Source organism: Xyrauchen texanus, chromosome 11 (assembly GCF_025860055.1).
Source record: "Xyrauchen texanus isolate HMW12.3.18 chromosome 11, RBS_HiC_50CHRs, whole genome shotgun sequence".
Classification (NCBI taxonomy): domain Eukaryota; kingdom Metazoa; phylum Chordata; class Actinopteri; order Cypriniformes; family Catostomidae; genus Xyrauchen; species Xyrauchen texanus.
In genome coordinates, this window is record NC_068286.1 from 24361290 (window position 1) to 24381983 (window position 20694).

At 40.1% G+C, this 20694-nt stretch overlaps 2 protein-coding genes across 2 annotated transcripts in view; one reads left to right on the plus strand and one right to left on the minus strand.

The window, feature by feature from the left end:
- Nucleotides 1–11479: 11479 nt before the first annotated feature.
- LOC127651227 (regulating synaptic membrane exocytosis protein 1-like) overlaps nt 11480–20694 on the plus strand; it is a 225545-nt gene continuing 216330 nt past the window's right edge. The window contains exon 1 of the mRNA XM_052136967.1: nt 11480–11827. Coding sequence (XP_051992927.1) covers nt 11670–11827 — 158 coding nt within the window. The 5' untranslated portion in view covers nt 11480–11669. The remainder of the gene's footprint in view (nt 11828–20694) is intronic.
- LOC127651237 (uncharacterized) lies at nt 12997–18062 on the minus strand. The gene is made up of 5 exons (XM_052136981.1): nt 16136–18062; nt 15044–15121; nt 14676–14893; nt 14351–14510; nt 12997–14265 (listed from the first exon to the last, which is right to left on the minus strand). The coding sequence occupies exons 1-5, from the start codon at nt 16284–16286 to the stop codon at nt 14120–14122; spliced, it is 753 nt and encodes a 250-aa protein (XP_051992941.1). The 5' UTR covers nt 16287–18062; the 3' UTR covers nt 12997–14119.

Consider the following 20694-nt stretch of genomic DNA (forward strand, 5'->3'; position numbering starts at 1 on the left):
TTGTTTTTTTTTTTTTTATGATTAAACTTTTTATTGATGCCTACATCAAACACAGACAAGCAAAACATAAATACGCAGAATCAATATTTTAACTAGTTCACCCCAAAATGAAAATTCTCTTATAATCAACTCACCCACATGGCATCCCAGATGTGTATGACTTTCTTTCTTCTGCAGAGTACAAACAAAGATTTTCAGAATAAGATTTCAGCTCTGTAGGACCATATAATGCATGTGAATGGGTGTCAAAATGCACAGCATAAAAGAAACCTATAAGAATCCAGTGGTTAAATCCATGTATTCTGAAGTGATAAATAGGTGTGGGGGAGAGAGAGAGAAAAATGTATGTCTGTTTTTACCATAATTTCCCCCCCTGTCCAGTAGGTGGCAATATGCACGAAGCAAATCACCAAAAATAAAAGAACGTAAAAGTGAAGTGGAGACTGATAGTAAAAAAAAAAAAAATATTAAATTGTTTCTCACCAACACCTATCATATCACTTCAGAAGATATGGATTCAACCATTGGAGTCTTATGGATTACTTTTATGCTGCATTTTAGAGCTTGGAGCTCTTAGAGCGATCTCTGCTCTTCAGGACTGGCACATGTTCAGGAAGGCTGCAACATATGGCGACTCTACCAACACAGCATCAGTGATCCGCTATATCAGCAAGTGCATTGATGATGTCACTTTCTCCAAGACCATCACCACGTGCTCCAACCAGAAGCCGTGGATTACTGCAGAGGTGTGTGCGCTGCTGAGGACCCGAAACTCCGCCTTCAGAGCAGGTGACAAGGCAGCACTAAGTACAGCGAGGGCCAAACTTTCCCGGGCCATCAGAGAGGTAAAGTGCGCACACGCCCAGAGTTGCACAGTCACTTCCAGGATAGGGGCGACATGCGGCGCATGTGGCAGGGCATCCAGGCCATCACCAACTACAGAACAATATTAGTTGCCTGTGACAAAGATGCCTCCCTTCCAGATGCGCTGAATGACTTCTAAGCTCGGTTTGAGGCGCAGAACGACGTGGTGGCGAGGAAGACCACCCCTCCTCCCAATGACCAGGTGCTCTGTCTTATCACGGCTGATGTGAGGAAAACTCTATGTAGAGTCAACCCACAGAAGACTGCTGGACCAGACAACATTCCTGGCAGGGTGCGCCGAGGATGTGCAGACCAGCTGGCAGATGTTCTTACTGACATCTTCTACATCTCTCTGAGCAGCGCTGTCGTTCCAACGTGCTTCAAGGCCACCACTATCGTCCCCATGCCAAAGAAGTCTTCAGTGTCCTGCCTCAACGACTACCGTCCCGTCGCACTCACACCCATCATCATGAAGTGCTTCGAGAGGCTCGTCATGAGGCACATTAAGACCCAGCTGCCCCCCTCACTAGACCCACTGCAGTTCACGTATCGTCGCAACCGTTCAACAGACGACGCCATCTCCACCACCCTCTATCTGGCCCTCACCCACCTAGATAAAAATTACTCATAAGTTCCAATGCTGTTCATAGGCTTCAGCTCAGCTTTCAACTCAATCATTTCTTAACACCTGATTGGAAAGCTGAACCTACTGGGCCTGGACTTCCCTACTGGGAGACCTCAGTCAGTCCGGAGCAGGAACAGCATCTCCACCACCACCACACTGAGCACTGGGACCCCCCAGGGCTGTGTGCTCAGTCCATTGCTGTTCACTCTGCTGACTCACGACTGTGCAGCAATGCACAGCTCGAACCACATCATCAAGTTCGCAGATGACATGACCGTGGTGGGTCTCATCAGCAAGAACGACGAGTCAGCATACAGAGAGGAGGTGCAGCGGCTAACGGACTGTGTTAGAGCCAATAACCTGTCTCTGAATGTGGACAAAACAAAAGAGATGTTTGTTGACCTTAGGAGAGCACAGAGTGACCACTATCTGCTGAACCTTGACAGCTCTTCTGTGGAGATCTTCAAGAGCACCAAATTCCTTGGTGTTCATCTGGCAAAGAACCTCAGTTGGTCCCTCAACACCAGCTCTATTACCAAGAAAGCCCAGCAGCATCTCTACTTTCTTCGAAGGCACGTCTCCCACCCCCCATCCTCACTATATTATATAGAGGGACTACTGAGAGAATCCTGAGCAGCTGCATCACTGCCTGGTTTGGGACTTGCACCGATTCGGACAGCAAAGTCCTGCAGAGGATTGTGAGGACAGCTGAGAAGATCATCATAGTCTCTCTTCCATCCATCAAAGACATTTACACTAAGCGCTGCATCCGCAAAGCAACCAGCATTGTGGATGACTCCACACACCCCTCACACAAACTCTTCACCCTCCTGCCATCTGGCAAGAGGTACCAAAGCATTCGTGCCCTCACGGACAGACTGTGTACCAGATTCTTCCCCCAAGCCATCAGACTCCTCAATACTCAGAGACTGAACTGACACACTCACACATACACCTGTACACCATCCAACTTTTGCACATGTCCAGAGTTGCACTTTAATTCATTGTCACTTATACCTGGCCGCTACCTCAATAACTGCTATGTCCATAGAACACTATTTCATAGTATGTTATGTTTACATTTGGCATTTTTAGAAAGTGTCATCTTTTTGCACTACTCTGATTACAAATGTGTACTGGTCGGCGCTGGACTGTCTCTTACTGTGCCTATTGTCCTGTTCCTTTTAGTAATTTATTGTACTGTCCCATCCTTTTTTGCACACGTTTGCATGTGCACTTTATGTAAAAATGTTATTTAGTCTGAGTAGTCTCATGTGGTTCTGTGTTTGTCCTATGTTGTCTTTATGTAGCACCATGGCCCTGGAGGAATGTTGTCTCGTTTCACTGTGTACTGTACTAACTGTATATGGTTGAATGACAATAAAAGCCACTTGACTTCAAACTTTTGGTACCCATTCACTTGCATTGTATGGACCTAGAGAGCTGAAATAGTCTTCAGCAGAAGAAGAAAAAAAGTCATACACATCTGAGATGGCGTGAAAGGGAGTAAATTATGAGATCATTTAAAAAATTTTATTAACAATCCCTTCGTTAGTTAGTCGGAAACATTATCTGGAGTAAAAAAGTGAGTGTTGATATGATATATACATTTATTCACACTAGAGAACAAACGCATGCTATTCCAGTGAGAAATCAACAATGTAATACTGTGTCCCCTCAGCAGAGGGTGGGAGATGCCCACTTTTTCACGGTAGGTCTGTTTACCTTTCACAGGTTGAAATTAACAACCAGAGATAAGCTACAGAGAACATGTACTTTTCTCAGCACTGGCCAGGATTGGCCAATAACTGTCTTTTATTATTACTGGATGAGGATTTAAAAAAATTATTTTATACTGCTGAGGTAGGTTTCCATTCATGAATCCTTACAATTATCAGTTTAAAAAAAAAAATACTATCCAGCATAAAAATATCTCTAATGAGATATACAACGTTCTGAGATTTAAATGTGGATAAATAAAAGATTCGGTTTTCTAAACCATCAATCGCCCCCTGCAGGAAGAAAACTTTGAGTCTAAGAGGACACAATTAGTGGCTGACAACATTTGCAATTTGGGCTACAAACATTGTTTCAGTGGTACAACAGACTAGGAAGCTCAAGGCTGACACTGGCCTTCGTTGCTTTGTACATTTGTTAACTTTGAACAGATATTTTACTTTAAAAAGTGGTAGGCTAACATGTTACCTTATGTTGTTATGCCTGCTTTATCTAACCATTTAAAATTAGCCTCTGTCAACCTTGCACTCTTGATGTGCCATAACAACACATGATTTCCCAGCAATTTTTGTTTTGTGTAGCCTAACTGAAGTAATTAACTTTTTATGATAATTATGGATTAATATGGGCATCTTCAACAAAGTGGTGCATTAAAGTGAATGAATACTAGTTTGTGCTTAAACAAGTAAACCAACACAAATTAAGGTAGCATGATTACGCAATGTGTAGGAGGCTACTGTATGACCTTGGTTAGAGTTAAGTGATTCCAAAAACATTTGCATATACAGTGAGGAAAATAAGTATTTGAACACCCTGCTATTTTGCAAGTTCTCCCACTTGGAAATCATGGAGAGGTCTGAAATTGTCATCGTAGGTGCATGTCCACTGTGAGAGACATAATCTAAAAAAAAAAATCCAGAAATCACAATATATGATTTTTTTTAACTATTTATTTGTATGATACAGCTGCAAATAAGTATTTGAACACCTGTCTATCAGCTAGAATTCTGACCCTCAAAGACCTGTTAGTCTGCCTTTAAAATGTCCACCTCCACTCCATTTATTATCCTAAATTAGATGCACCTGTTTGAGGTCGTTAGCTGCATAAAGACACCTGTCCACCCCATACAATCAGTAAGAATCCAACTACTAACATGGCCAAGACCAAAGAGCTGTCCAAAGACACTAGAGACAAAATTGTACACCTCCACAAGGCTGGAAAGGGCTACGGGGAAATTGCCAAGCAGCTTGGTGAAAAAAGGTCCTCTGTTGGAGCAATCATTAGAAAATGGAAGAAGCTAAACATGACTGTCAATCTCCCTCGGACTGGGAATCCATGCAAGATCTCACCTCGTGGGGTCTCAATGATCCTAAGAAAGGTGAGAAATCAGCCCAGAACTACACGGGAGGAGCTGGTTAATGACCTGAAAAGAGCTGGGACCACCGTTTCCAAGGTTACTGTTGGTAATACACTAAGACGTCATGGTTTGAAATCATGCATGGCACGGAAGGTTCCCCTGCTTAAACCAGCACATGTCAAGGCCCATCTTAAGTTTGCCAATGACCATTTGGATGATCCAGAGGAGTCATGGGAGAAAGTCATGTGGTCAGATGAGACCAAAATGGAACTTTTTGGTCATAATTCCACTAACCGTGTTTGGAGGAAGAAGAATGATGAGTACCATCCCAAGAACACCATCCCTACTGTGAAGCATGGGGGTGGTAGCATCATGCTTTGGGGGTGTTTTTCTGCACATGGGACAGGGCGATTGCACTGTATTAAGGAGAGGATGACCGGGGCCATGTATTGCGAGATTTGGGGAACAACCTCCTTCCCTCAGTTAGAGCATTGAAGATGGGTCGAGGCTGGGTCTTCCAACATGACAATGACCCGAAGCACACAGCCAGGATAACCAAGGAGTGGCTCTGTAAGAAGCATATCAAGGTTCTGGCGTGGCCTAGCCAGTCTCCAGACCTAAACCCAATAGAGAATCTTTGGAGGGAGCTCAAACTCCGTGTTTCTCAGTGACAGCCCAGAAACCTGACTGATCTAGAGAAGATCTGTGTGGAGGAGTGGGCCAAAATCCCTCCTGCAGTGTGTGCAAACCTGGTGAAAAACTACAGGAAACGTTTGACCTCTGTAATTGCAAACAAAGGCTACTGTACCAAATATTAACATTGATTTTCTCAGGTGTTCAAATACTTATTTGCAGCTGTATCATACAAATAAATAGTTAAAAAATCATACATTGTGATTTATGGATGTATATACATCAGATGTATATTCTGTAAAAATCAGATTACAGCTGGGACAAGTTTCGGAGGGCTTCTTGCCCCAGGTTAGGGGGCATCCTACCCCAGTAATGGGGTAAGCTAGACCCTTTTCATAATTTTTTAATTTGTGATTATATATTGGATTATGCATCATCATCATGTACATGCTACATATATTTATGTTACAAATTAAAAGTCAATTTACATTGTTTTTAAAGAGGACATTTTGCCCTAGAGGCCTGCGTAATAAGTAGGCCTGCGTACTCTTAAAAACCGAAAGAAAACTTTCAAAGGTGTTCTTGCATGCGCATACATGCTCAGTCCAGTACACAAAAAAATAAACGTGCTTCCTCAAGTCTGAAGAAACGTGACATTTAACCATTTGATTGATTTGACAACAGAGCAAAGTTCGTCTGCAAAAGGGGTAGGGGTTCTGCGCATATGTCGCTGTCCAAGGTTCTGAAAACGATTTACACTAGTTAACTACCTAAACTGCGCAAGGTCTCACTTAGGTTGGGACATAAAGTTCACACTAAGGGCTTAGTAACTACTAGTTAGTTTGTAACTAAGTCAGTGCTTAATTTGGTTGCGCCACCTGTTCTTAAGGCAAGATTTAACTATTAGGTCGTAAGCTCTTTGTAAAGTAATGGGTAGTCATATAATATGATGTTTACGAAATTGATCCAATAAGCAGCCTTCAAATTTGAAAACAGAAGTGCTAAAAAGCCCTGCATTTCAATTTGATCTTGTTACGGTTGATGTTCAAACCTTGTTTGCTCACGTAACTGTCAGCTGTAATAAATGACTTAGTTACAAACTAACCCTACTCAGGAGGAACGGATGGAATGAAAAAGCAGACTGATATTTTATGACATCAATGAGCTCATGTTTTGCGTGACAGGCTTCAGTCCTTTCGACATATATGATGGTGTTGGCATTTCCACTCGTTTACATTAACGAGAGAGAGAGACACTTTTAAGTGGCTCTTCAGCATGAAACGGTGCAGTTTTCAGGGTGTGTCACCCGGTGTCAAGTTATATATATATATATATATATATATATATATATATATATATATATATATATATATATACACTCTAAAAAATGCTGGGTTAAGTATTTTAACCTATTTTGCTGGGTTATATTCTCGGTATTGGCTCATACTGACCCAGCGTTTGGGTTTCTTGGTTGACATAAAGTACACTTAGAATATTTGACCCAGCGTTTGGGTTATCTCGTCTCCTCGCGCTGTTCAAGGACAAAACGTAACGGTCGAGAGGAGGACGACGTTGGACAGTATGAGTAAAGGTGAGTGATGATATACATTTTGCTATAAATCTATAAAACTAACTTTATTTAAACTAGTAAGAAGTATGATATTTTTGGGATTTACATAATTAAGGAAAAAGGGACCATTAAAAACACGTAAAAAAATGAATACCCTGAGGTTGTAATCGCGTCGTGCCCGTTAATGACAATAATTAAATTGGTGTCAATTATTCCGTTTAAACAATGGTTACTGCGTTTCAAGACGTAGTTTTGTAATTGTTATTATCAGGCCACAATGAAGCCGTTTAGTAAACCAAGGAAAGAGGATTCAGAAAGGTAAGGTTTAGGCAGACAACTCACTACAACCAAAGTGCAGTACCCACCCCCGTAACCTAGCAACCCCGGCACGTGGGACCGGTTGCACCAGCTGTGCGTAAATTCAAATACTAAATATTTTAGCGTTGCCCCATTAAACTTACGTAGGACGTAACCTTACATATGAACTAAATATTTATTGCAGCCTTAGCCCGTGAAAACAAATGGATGTAATGAGATGGCAGCCAGACTTGAGTACATCGATGAGATTATAATTGATAATGAACCGCAAATTCGTCGACGAGTTTTACGAGACAGACTTCATCCATTGGATATTTCGCCTTTTTTCGGTTTGTGACAGTGGAGTTGAGTTTGCTTTCAGGGACTGTTTTGTTCAATTTATATCCCTCAGTTAAAATTAGAATTTCGTCATGACTGAAAATGTTCTTCCTGTTCCTTTTGTCTGCCATGTGTAGGCTATGAAAGATATTTTAAATTATTGTGTAATGCGTTAATATAACTTTTTTGATTGTACGTCTTTGTTTTGACAGTTCACGCAAGGCAGCAGCTTGTAATGATGCGCGCGGTTCCTGTTTACAAATTGGAAGGCTGCTGATTGGATTACAAAAAACATACGTCATTCTGTGCGACTACGCATCACTTTACGGAGAGGTTACGACCTACTAGTTAAGTTCTGCCTTAAGAACAGGTGGTGCAACCGAATTAAGCACTGACTTAGTTACAAACTAACTAGTTACTAAGCCCTTAGTGTGAACTTTATGTCCTAACTTACTTGAGAATTTAAGCACTGCTGGTGCAACCCTACCCTGCTGTTTAACAACCAATGACTGAGACACAACACTGCTAGCTAGGTTTAGTTAGCAGTAGCTAGCTAACCTAGTCAAGATATTGTTAATCAGATGTTTCCTTGTGTTTTTGTACAGCAATGGACATATTTGTGAAACAAAAACTCCCCAACTGGAGTTTACAGGTAACCATTCACAAACATCTTTTTCAATAACTTACATTTACACAATTACACATTTATGAATTTGGCAGATGCTTTTATCCAAAGCGACTTACTCTTATTACAGGGACAATCTCCCCGGAGCAACCTGGAGTTAAGTGCCTTACTCAAGGACACAATGGTGGTGACTGTGGGGTTCGAACCAACAACCTTCTGCTTAAAAGTTCAGTGTTTTAGCCCACTACGCCACCACTCAATTACTGTAGAAGGTTATTCAAATAATTGGGATTTTCTCCAATATAGCCAGTGTCAGCTCTAGCATTTAAACCACGTCAGAGTAATATATACTGTATATAATGTAATCCATGCCTGCTTTTACTGTTTGTTTGTTTTTGTTTGTTATCTTCCAGATGAGCAGATAGATGATGACATTTTCTTGTTATTGGATGATAACATAATTGCAGCGCTCATTCCAAAAAGGTTAGTAATTATGTAAAATCAAATGCAGAAGAAACAGTTGCATTAAAAGTACTTGCCCCTTCTTGATCTTCTCTTTTCTCACTTTTTAAAAACACTAAAATGCTGTTTAGCTTATTTAAAGATGCGCTTCATGTGAGTTGATCACAAGTGGCCAGGCGAGACATCAGGGAATGGTCTCTGATTTCATCACCTTTATGTCATCTCAAACTCAAATAACTTTCATTCCTCTGCAAAACACAAATAAATTATTATTTATGTGTGTGACCTATAACAAAATTGTCACACCAGTTGAACTATTTTGTTGCAATCTGGAACCCTGGAAAAAAGAAGTTACATTTTAGTCTGTTTCTTACCCAAAAGCAATTGAATCAGATGACAAGGATTAAACCACTGGACTCTGGAAGTTATGGATTACCTTCATGTTGCCTTTAGGTCAATTTTGGAACTTACATGTTTCAGACCCCATTGACTTGTATTAAAAGTACAAACAAGACATCTCCTTCAAAATATCTTTGTTTGTGTTCTGCAGAAGTAAGAAAGTCATATGAGTTTGAGATGGCATAAGTATGAGAAAATTATGAAAGAATTAGATATTTTTGGTGAACTATTCTTTTAAAGCCACACAGAACCAGCAATGTTTAAAACTCTTGTTAGTGCAGCAGTTGTTTAGGAGCTGAGATGTGTACTTTAGCTACTGTCCAGTTCACATTGAGGATGGATTAGTGTTTACACCTAAAATGTGATGTGGTCACTTGTGTTTTTGAATACCTCCATACAGTATATTCTTTTTGTGATCCAGTTACAAAACATTTTGGGCCCCATTTACACCTGTATTTTGTGCTGATCGCTTGTGATCAGATCACTGAAATTAATTGTTATCTCCTTTTAGATACCAAAGGCACCATGGCACTGAAAATGTTACCTCTGATCCTTCCACCATCAGTGTACAAGATTGGCAACGAAACCTTCCGGCCAACTATTGTGGAAGCCAGAACCTCTTTCATTGATGTACAACCAGTAAGTAGAACATGTGAAAACAACACCAGAGCATGCTTATTTATTTACTTTAAATCACTTTAAAGGTTGATGTTATTTTCTTATTTAGTCTGGAACCAACATTCTCTTCCCATTTGTCTTAGAACTTGGAGTTGGTGGACAGTTTTTCGTGGTGGAGAATGGGGAAGCCCTAAAAGAGCAGACTCTCCTCAAGGCAGAAGATGTTTGTTTCAAGTCCTTTGTAAAGTCAATGGCAAGGAGGCGAGAACCGGCTTGACAATATAAATAATAGTTTTAATGATAAACTTAAAAGACAAACACACACATGACGACATGTCTGTTAACGATCTCTCTCTCCTGCACAATCCTCCGCAGTCGACCTTTATCCTTTGGTCGACTGCAACTTTTTTTGCTTTGACACCCGCTTTCCAAGACAATGTGCCCCTGCCTGGGAGTTTTTGCAGCAGGTAGTTTATGAGTTGCCTGGTTCCGAAAATTCAACAATTAGCTTTTTGCGTGTCTCCATTTATGAACCTGAGGACTAAATTGTTTATTAAACTAACTAATGCAGGTATTTTGTATCCATGTATGTATCTATTTTTAGTTATTTATTTGGTGTTTTGTGAATTGATTTGCTACAATTTAGTAATTCTTGTACATTCTTAATAATTAAAAGCACTGCCTTGTTCCAAAAATGTAATTAAACATTGTTTGAATAATTTTATGCTGGAGTAAAGAAATGAAATGTTAAATAAAATACTGATAGTATTTATTTAATTTGATATTCTGTCAAATAAATATTTGCTATTATTTTGTCATCCAAAATTTTTTTTTAATAGTGTTTTAATTTTCTGCCCTATTCAGAATACAATTATAGTTTTTGCTGGCCATTTAATAATTAAATAAAATGCTTTCATGTTGTACATATATACTGTTGTGAAATGTTTTATTTTTTTAATAAGTATAACATGCTTATTACTGTTTTTAGTAGTAGAATATCTAAAATAAAGAACCCAGCATTGTTTAACCCAGCATTGTGTCAAGAAACAACCCAGCACACTGGTTAAAATAAATAACCCAGCAAGCTGAGTCAAAAATAACCCAGCGTGTGTTCTGTCCAATATTTACCCAGCACTGGGTTACCAAATAACCCAGCAATGGTTATTTTTAACCCAGCATTTTTTAGAGTGTAGGATATTAAAATGAATAAATCTCTATCTTCCCTGCCTGTTATATATTAGTATTTATTTATCACCCCTTATTTTAGATACAGTTCCTATGTATTATGTACACAGAGGCTAGTAGTTAATAATCCCTTTGTGTGAACTTTACGTCCCAACTTAAGTGAGACCTTACGCACAGCTGGGGCACCCTACCCAGTAGCCTACTGAGATGTCTATGATTTATGTCGCGCGCACACCAGAAACTCACTTATAATTTAATTATAGAAATCCCGCGGACAAACAGACGAATTTATTTTTTTAATAGGTTTGCTGGAGTGATGCTAAAAATAGGCTGACTTGAGCGCACACAGAACTACTGCCAGATAATCCTAAAAATACCAAGATGCGAACGAACCTGTGAATGCGCGTTGCGTGCTCACCTACCTGAAACAGTGAAAGTGAGTGTTACTCGCATATTGTTGTCTTTTTATCTCTTTAATATTAGTAAGCGTCTCCGTGGATGTGCATTTCCATTGATAGAGAGAGAGAGAGAGAGAGAGAGAGCGAGCGAGCGAGAGAGAGAGAGAGAGAGAGAGAGAGAGAGACGGACTCCGCCTTTGCCTTGGCCCAATACCGAGCCCCGGTTCTGTGAAGAGGGAAATCACAGATCTTAATGCAGGAGTCCTTCTGGTGGCGTCGTCTCCGGGCGTAGAGATGATGGGATTCCCGTAACTGGAGGTGGAGGGGAGAGACGGGGGTGGGGGTAGCAAGAAAAGAGGGGGCAAAAAATAAAATAAATCAATAATAATAATAAAAAATAAAGCGCTTAAGAGAAACAAAACTACAGTTGTGGTGCCTGAAACATGAGCGATTCGCACTATTCTCCAAGAACGCTGCTTTATCCGTGGACCATGTCGTGAGGTGTGGCTCTACGCGCTCCGGATACTGCCAACAGATACGCCTGGGAGCGGGGCAGAAGATGTTAGCCTCGGTAGGGTCACAAAGCGGCCCTCGCCCACCCACCGTGCCGGCTCCCATGCCTGACTTGAGTCACCTCACGGAGGAGGAAAGGAAAATCATCATGGCAGTGATGGTTCGGCAAAGGGAGGAAGAGGAGAAGGAACAAGCCATACTAAAGTAAGTGCAGAGCGATTTCTTTTGTGTATCCAAATACGCATGCCGAGACCTGAGTCAAGCACTTATAGCCATGAGGTTTCCTATAAAACCATTACCTCTCCTGTACCGTGTTTTAATGACTCCATAAAGTGAAGTGATTTTGCCGCTTGCTAATGCGTGAGTCTCCACACTACCTCTGCCTCATATAGATAACTAGTATAAAAGCATAGGCTATTACGCCTTAAGACCTCTGTTCCATTGTCACAGATTCGCTCATAATAACGTATTTTGACGTTTGTTTTTGATTAGTAGCGCGTGTGAGTAGGAATTTGTTAGATTTGAGGTCAGGCGAGTTACAGGTTAATCGAGGAGGGGAGACGGGGCGTGACAGAGCGCGAGGATTATCATACTTCGCAACTGCACACCACTCCATCCGATGCACCTCCGCGGGAAACACAAGGTGCTCCTCACCAGTCTCAAGCTGTCGATTAAAGGCCGAACTTCCAACAATATTTGATTTGGTCTAACGTAGGTCAAATTACATGACGAATAATACTGTGTAAGGCGCTGTTGTGTGAAATAACACATTTTAAACGACGGTCTGCCTTGTGTCTATTGGCAAACTATTCTCAGATATCCACAATCTAGGAAACGTGTTATGTTTTGGCGCTTAACATCCAGGGTGTGGTTAGTTAGCTTATTGTCAGGCGATATTTTTTTTATGGCAGGTCCGCTCAACGCGATGCTTTTGAAGACAAATAGGGTACACAATGAAATTCTGTGACTTTAAGGACATAGATTACGATATATAGTGTGCGTGTAGATCTAAAATGTTTATAACCATGCGCCCTATGCCTCTCATCGGCATGAATGAATGACGTCGAACGCTAGTGGTGGCACATACCCAGATAGCAATAAGTCGGCGGGCCGCTGGCGGTGCTCCGGCGGCAGTAGAAGCGGCAGAATGGCGATATCGCAAACACGTTTGACGGCGCACCGCCGGCGGCAGCCGGCAGCCGCCTTCGTTCCGCGGCAGCCGCTTATTGTATATATATATATATATATATATATATATATATATATATATATATATATATATATATATATATATATATATATATATATATTTATAGCATGCAGTTTATCAAGAATAATGATTGATCAAACCAGACAAATTTCCATTTGGCGTTTTAATTCCACATTTCAAAGTACAGTAACTGTCATTGAAACAAGATGTCAGATCACTGAAATATAAATAACAGAAAAATACAAACATTATATATATATATATATATATATATATACACACACACACACACACACACACACACACTAAAGAACATGCAGGTTTCCAATTCAATTTTGGTAAAAAAAATTTTTTTTTTTTAAAAGACACTATTGTAACACTTACAATAATTGTTAATAATATAAAGAGGTCAGCTCTGGGATGAAAAGAATTACCAGTAAACATAAGCAATGAGGATATTTGGTACCAAATAAAGTGCAGGATACCAAATAAATTGAGGTATAACATCATATTTACAAGTCATTTCTAACAATAGGTTAAGTGGTAATAATTTAGAGTAAAGCTCTGGAGTAGAATATACCATTATAACTGCAATGCTGACCTGTGGCACAAGGATTTACAAGCTATATTTAACAATAGAATAACAGTTAAGCACTGTGACGGAATGAAAGTAGAATTTTTGGTACTAGTTATTGTGCAACATCAAGTATCAGAGGTATAATCTAGGATTTGCAAGCTATATTTAAAAATAGAATAGTTAAGCACTGTAACAATGAAATAAGCAGCAAATTGTATATGAAATAATTGAGATCTTTGGTATCAAGGAATGTGCAGGATAACAGGTATAATATACATTTTGACATTCAACTTACACATGACAACAAGTGGGAATAAATATAATTAACAGCAGAAAATCTGGCTGTAGAGAACACAGCCAATCAGAATGTCTGGAGAGGTTGGGGACTGCGTGGCGTAGTGGGCTAAGAATCACCGGTTTTCCCGACCTCCAGAATGAGGCAGTGCAAATTGGCATATCTTCAGTGATTCCTCGTGCGCCTGTATAAAAGGACAAACCATCCCATATTCATCCAAGGAGCTGCCCTCAAAGCAGGGTCACGAGAGAAAAAAAAAAAAAGAAGCAATTTCCACAGTGAACAGTGTGGATTGGGTGAGTGTAGTCTGACACTTTTAGCAGGCTTTTTTAGGGGTCTTGATGTTACTGACTGCAGGATAAAGAAAGGGTTCCAGTTGTCAGTGATGCTGGGGTGTCAGTAGTCAGCCTAGGTTTAAGGGGTCGGCTGTGGGTCCCTCTCAGCTGTGCGGCGCCTTTTTCCACCTTCATGTTCAGATGCTCCTTTCAAGTAACGCGTAACGTTAACCTGGATCGCATCATCAGTGACATCCTGGGTTGCCGGGTTCTTCCGGATGGCTCCTGTAGAAAATAAAGATCTGTCATTCCATTTGAATGGCATAAGGTCATACACATCTACATAATATAAAAAAAATATCCAACTTACTTTGAACAATGGTCTTCAGGAACATGTCTCTAAAACATGCTTTATCCCCTACACCAGTCCAGGTTGTATTGATGGAAAGGTGATTAGAGAAGATACTCTGAAGCATTCGCCACACGGTTGTCTTTAGGTCCCTCCCACATTTGATTGCCAAAAACCGAAGCTGAAAATACAAAAAAAACATGTTACAAATTACATTTCTCTGAAGCTTCTCATAAATTAAAAATGTGACAGGCTGTGGATTCAGATTGTAGAATATGCAGTGTACGATCTTAATTTTACTTTTTAGATTACCCTATGGCATTATAAACGAAATCGGCACACTTACAAATCGTTGCTGGAGCTCTTTATCCTGCCTCAAATTGTTGTCAAGCAACGCCAAATCTTCCTGGGTGTCTAGGGGGGAGTAACAGATCCCCTGGCAGGGATAACTCTCCAACAGACACATTGGCACTGAAATGATGCAGCATAGCATTTTGTTGTCCATGCTACGCACAACATCGCCAAACTCTCCAAGACGTCGCAGCATTAGGGTTTGATCTGCACCTACAGGGGTTCCCAGAATAAAAGAATAAAGTATTCAGTCCTGGTCCTTCAACTACTAAACTATGACATTTATATCTAGGTCTACTACATGTACAGGTGGCCCCAGTGGGAATTAAACCAACAACCACAGGTGTTGTTTGCAAGTTGTACCCGATTGCCCAGTGCGAGCAAATGTCTTCAACATTGTCCCAACTTGCTTCACCTGCTCTTGAAGTGAGCCGCTGTCACCTGGGAAGTAACAATATATTGATTAGCAATACACTAAATATAATAGTAATATAATATAACCACAATTATCATACCAGTAACTTTCCCTGTAATTTCTATCCACAGTATGTTATGCATGGCATACAAGTTCATAATGAAGAACCCTTATGATAACATCAATTTCATTTTTTTTCTTTGAAGCAGAATATTTCTTTGTAAAAGGGAGGAAAAAGAAAATAATGAAATATTGGTATACAGATTTTGGTTGATATATCATACTGAACAGTGAAATTTGCTATTGTTGTATCCCTACTCACCTGAAGGACGGATAGATCAGGCAAATCTCCAGTCAGGCCTTTGTAGAGTGTGTGCTCCTGCATATCCACAGGTATTTTAATTCAAACATGCAACATATTGTAATAAATCTACAATATTCAGCCTTTACCTTACACCCTCGGTTGTTGCTCTACACTTTTATTATATTAAATACTTATTTATATAGCTTGCTCACTGTATAATCATGATAGCCTAATACTTATAACACAAGATTGCATCTTAAACGAATGACTGAGTTGAAAACTTGAATAAGAATGCATTTTACACAGAGGGGACCAGTTAGGGAAACTTACCTGCCTACAATAACTGTTTTCATTTGATTTGAGTTACATTAAACATGAATAACCTTAGCCGAGTCCCCAGGAACATCGGGCTATTAAAAGTAACAAGCCTGTAACTGCGGTCTTACCAATTCTAGCTTCACCATACACTCAAACTGTGAGGTTTATCTGTTTTCCTCATGGACCTGTAGCACAATGCCCTGACAGTGACTTCACCTGTGCCCTGATCTTTATTAGAAACTGAGAGGAGAGCAAGTTAATATAATTTATATTACAATTATCACAAAAATTAACAAACAGTCTGCTTTAAAACTAAGAAAAAACAAGCTTCTATACTAACCTTACATAAAAAATGAACACGTGGCGAACTAGCTTAGCCGCTATCTGCCGGCACACCACATTAGATTAAAATACTTACCCTTGTAGTTGTGCAGATAACTCGATATGTAGAGTTTAAAGCCCTTGTCCCTCTTGCTTGTCGGAGCAGGGGACCAGGCATCAACAATGCGATGAACATCGCTGATGCGTATTTTCGGAAGATTCTGGAGACATCGAGTAAAAACAGACATTTTGGGCGACGCGCAAGTAAACCGGAAACAGATATGGCGACAGCGGAACTTCACAGTTCAGTCTTTGTAATGTGTTTTAGCAATACATTTTTAACATTTATAATGCGTTTAGATTTTTTTTTTTTTGCCTTTACAGGGACTTTAACACTTTCTTAAACATTTGTACAGGTCATAATTGCAAAACCTGTAAAAGGTAAAATAACAAAAAAAAAATCGAGGTTGGAAAAAATGTAGACATAAACAAAATTTCTGCGCGACTGTGAAACCAGAGGATAATTTCGCTTTTTAATTGAGATTATCCTTCACGTCAAAACAGGGATTTTCATGTTTATGACAGATATCACCATGGTTGCAAATTAATAAAAAGAATTTAAGTATACCCGAGATTTTGGCCATGTTGCAGATGTCTTTCACTGTTCACTGATAGTCAGGCATTCGTGAAAAGTCTAACTTCATCAATTTATTCTGCTAAATTGTTCATACCATGAATTAAATATCTATTTTAAACCTAATCAGAATCATAAAGATATTTATTGCCAAGTAAGTTTTACAAAAGGAATTATTTTTGGTTTATTGGTGCATGTCTCAAATGCGCAGCAATCAAAGAAATGTAAACAATTTTCAAGTGCATAAAATAATTCAATATATTTTACATATATTACTGTATAATCGCTTCAGAGTTTCAAAGTAATTTAAATGTAATTTCCTAAACCTTACCTTATCATGGAATCAAGAGTCAAGACTCTGTTATAAACCCTAATGGCTTTGGAGCAAAAAATAGCCAACATGGCTGGTCGATTTTGAGAGTAGAAATCCTTGTATTTCAAAGCGGCATATCGCAAGAAATGGGAGTGACGAATTCGGCGGCAGACGTTTCATCCCCGCCAGTGGGACGCACCTATAGCCGACAGCTTAGGGACGGCGGCAAAAAGAAGCCGTGCGGATATTTTTGCTATCTGGGTAGCTGCGTTTCATGTATGGACCTTATTCACGCTAGCACCATCTTTATTTTTTAATGGGAATGGCAACAAGGCTATGAGAGATAGAGGCAGTCTCTTAATTTGGCTGTACTGCAGTTTTAAGTGTTTTTGTATCGTTCCGCGGGCAAAACATTGATAAAATGTCTGTTCAAGAACATTCAGTATACAATAAACTCCAGACAACATGAGTGGTGGAAAATCAGATGTGATCTTGGCACTTTATACAGTTCGTACCATTGACGAGACTGTAAGTATATCCCCCACAGCCTCATTGTCATTACATAAAAAAAACAAAGATGGCGCTAGCGTGAATAAGTTAATTGTATCTCCAGGCGGAAATTATGTTTAAAAAAAAATGTATGCAAGGTTATGCAATATTTAGAGATCCCGTGAAGACTTATCTGCAACAGAAATGGTAATCTATAGCTTTGACCATGATGACTGAGTCATAGGCACCACTGCATCACAACTCAACAACAACATCTAGAAATGATGAATGGCAGATGGGGTTTCTGTGCCTTTGCAGGGAATGAGAAGAGAAGCTCTGCACATAATTAATGTAGCTTTATGTCTCAATCTGTCTGTTTACTACACTATGATGCCAACGTGTGTACCCATATCAATAATAGATAGATTTCAGCAATAGCTACAACTTTCTCAAAAGCCTGCTGTGGCAGTATCATGGTACAGTGATGGTAAAATTAGGTAAAACCTTGGTATTTTATGAGAACATATCATGGTACATATATGGTAGGCAACTCAAAGTAACATGTCCAATATACACTCACCTAAAGGATTATTAGGAACACCATACTAATACTGTGTTTGACCCCCTTTCGCCTTCAGAACTGCCTTAATTCTACGTGGCATTGATTCAACAAGGTGCTGAAAGCATTCTTTAGAAATGTTGGCCCATATTGATAGGATAGCATCTTGCAATTGATGGAGATTTGTGGGATTCCACCACATCCCAAAGATGCTCTATTGGGTTGAGTTCTGGTGACTGTGGGGGCCATTTTAGTACAGTGAACTCATTGTCATGTTCAAGAAACCAATTTGAAATGATTCGAGCTTTGTGACATGGTGCATTATCCTGCTGGAAGTAGCCATCAGAGGATGGGTACATGGTGGCCATAAAGGGATGGACATGGTCAGAAACAATGCTCAGGTACGCCGTGGCATTTAAACGATGACCAATTGGCACTAAGGGGCCTAAAGTGTGCCAAGAAAACATCCCCCACACCATTACACCACCACCACCAGCCTGCACAGTGGTAACAAGGCATGATGGATCCATGTTCTCATTCTGTTTATGCCAAATTCTGACTCTACCATCTGAATGTCTCAACAGAAATGGAGACTCATCAGACCAGGCAACATTTTTCCAGTCTTCAACTGTCCAATTTTGGTGAGCTCTTGCAAATTGTAGCCTCTTTTTCCTATTTGTAGTGGAGATGAGTGGTACCCGGTGGGGTCTTCTGCTGTTGTAGCCCATCCGCCTCAAGGTTGAGCGTGTTGTGGCTTCACAAATGCTTTGCTGCATACCTCGGTTGTAACGAGTGGTTATTTCAGTCAAAGTTGCTCTTCTATCAGCTTGAATCATTCAGCCCATTCTCCTCTGACCTCTAGCATCAACAAGGCATTTTCGCCCGCAGGACTGCCGCATACTGGATGTTTTTCCCTTTTCACACCATTCTTTGTAAACCCTAGAAATGGTTGTGCGTGAAAATTCCAGTAACTGAGCAGATTGTGAAATACTCAGACCGGCCCGTCTGGCACCAACAACCATGCCACGCTCAAAATTGCTTAAATCACCTTTCTTTCCCATTCTGACATTCAGTTTGGAGTTCAGGAGATTGTCTTGACCAGGACCACACCCCTAAATGCATTGAAGCAACCGCCATGTGATTGGTTGATTAGATAATTGCATTAAAGAGAAATTGAACAGGTGTTCCTAATAATCCTTTAGGTGATTGTACATGGCATTCGCTTGGTAATTTTTGGTACTTTTAAGTGCTCTCATGTAAAGTTTGTATTTTGATACACTTGAAAATGTCTTTACCTGCAGTAGACAATTGTTCACAGACTGCACTCACACATGATGATTGAATGCAGCTCCAGGATTTGTCTCAATTCATTTGAAGTAAATATCCACTTCATTCAGCATTGTATTTGTGTTCTGTCTTCTAAAGGATCACATTACTGTTTTACTGCATGACATAGCACTTCAAATTATTCAACCTGCACGTTAGACAAATTCATTGAGATGCCTCAAAAGAGTGATTATTTCATGCATCCATCGAGCATCGCTCCGATTCACAAGCCCGTGTTCATGAGTCAATGGCCGTGTTCACAATGGCATTCTTCTCTCACTGATTTTGCAAAACACAGATATAACAAACAGTAAGAGTAGTATGGTAGTAAGGCATTTAGTACACTGTCTATATGTTCCATGAGGTGGTGCCACAACATGTTATTAGAATGCGCAGGGTGCATTTTGTTCGACACAGATTGGTCATGCTAAAATTGGCTTGGTAGATTAGTGCCCGCCGCGCCCTGAAGCGCCCCCTGTGGCATTCGCCTAAATCGCCTGATGGTTTGACCGGCCCTGTAAACATTGATCTGTTTCTCAATCACACCCATAGGCGGAATTGGGGGGTCAGCCCCCCATCTGAGGGTTGTCCCCTCCTAAAATATCATTACAATATGTGTATTGTAAATAATATAATGATATATTATTAAAATAATTGTTTAAAAAATAAAATAATACAAATGCAAACAGGGCAACAACAAAAAAAACCCTTGGTGTCCCCTTCAAAAATTGCTCTTGAGAATTGTTATGTTTATTGTCCCCCCCAACATTTTGATGAAATTTTTGCCCCTGATCACACCTATCATATGTCACTTCAGAAGATATAGATTAAAACACTGGAGTCATATGGATTACTTTATGATACCTTTATGTGCTTTTTGGAGTGTCACAATTTTAGCACCCATTCACTTGCATTGTATGGACCAACAAAGCTGAAATATTCTTCTATAAATCTTTGTGTTCTGCTGAAGAAAGACATACACAACTCTCTTACATTGAAATATGATTAAGGTTGTTCCTGTGGTCCCCTTCCATTGTCTTTGTGTTGCTGTTCCCCGTCTGTTGCTCTCTCCTAGCGACACTAGGAAATTGAGAAAAGGCCAATGAGAAATTGGCAGACAGAATTTGTGTGTCCCGCCCCCGGACATACGGGTATAAAGGGAGAGAAATGCGTCCATTTAGAATTTTTTACGGTTGTGTGATCAGCGAGCTGCATTCATGCACCTCAGCCGCCTAGGGCTTCAGGTCAAATGGTAAAAGAGCAAGCTCGCCCCAATTCAGTGCATCTCTTTTCTCGGCATGGAGTTAGACTCAGTCTCAAAGGTAGCGCACCTCA

Coding starts and splice junctions, on each gene's coding strand:
- LOC127651237 (XM_052136981.1), bottom strand. CDS start 16,286: ATGTCTGTTTTTACTCGATGTCTCCAGAATCTTCCGAAAATACGCATC. Junction 15,122..16,135: donor TTATCTGCACAACTACAAGG/GTAAGTATTTTA, acceptor GTTACTTCCCAG/GTGACAGCGGCTCACTTCAA. Junction 14,266..14,350: donor CCTGAAGACCATTGTTCAAA/GTAAGTTGGATA, acceptor TATTTTCTACAG/GAGCCATCCGGAAGAACCCG.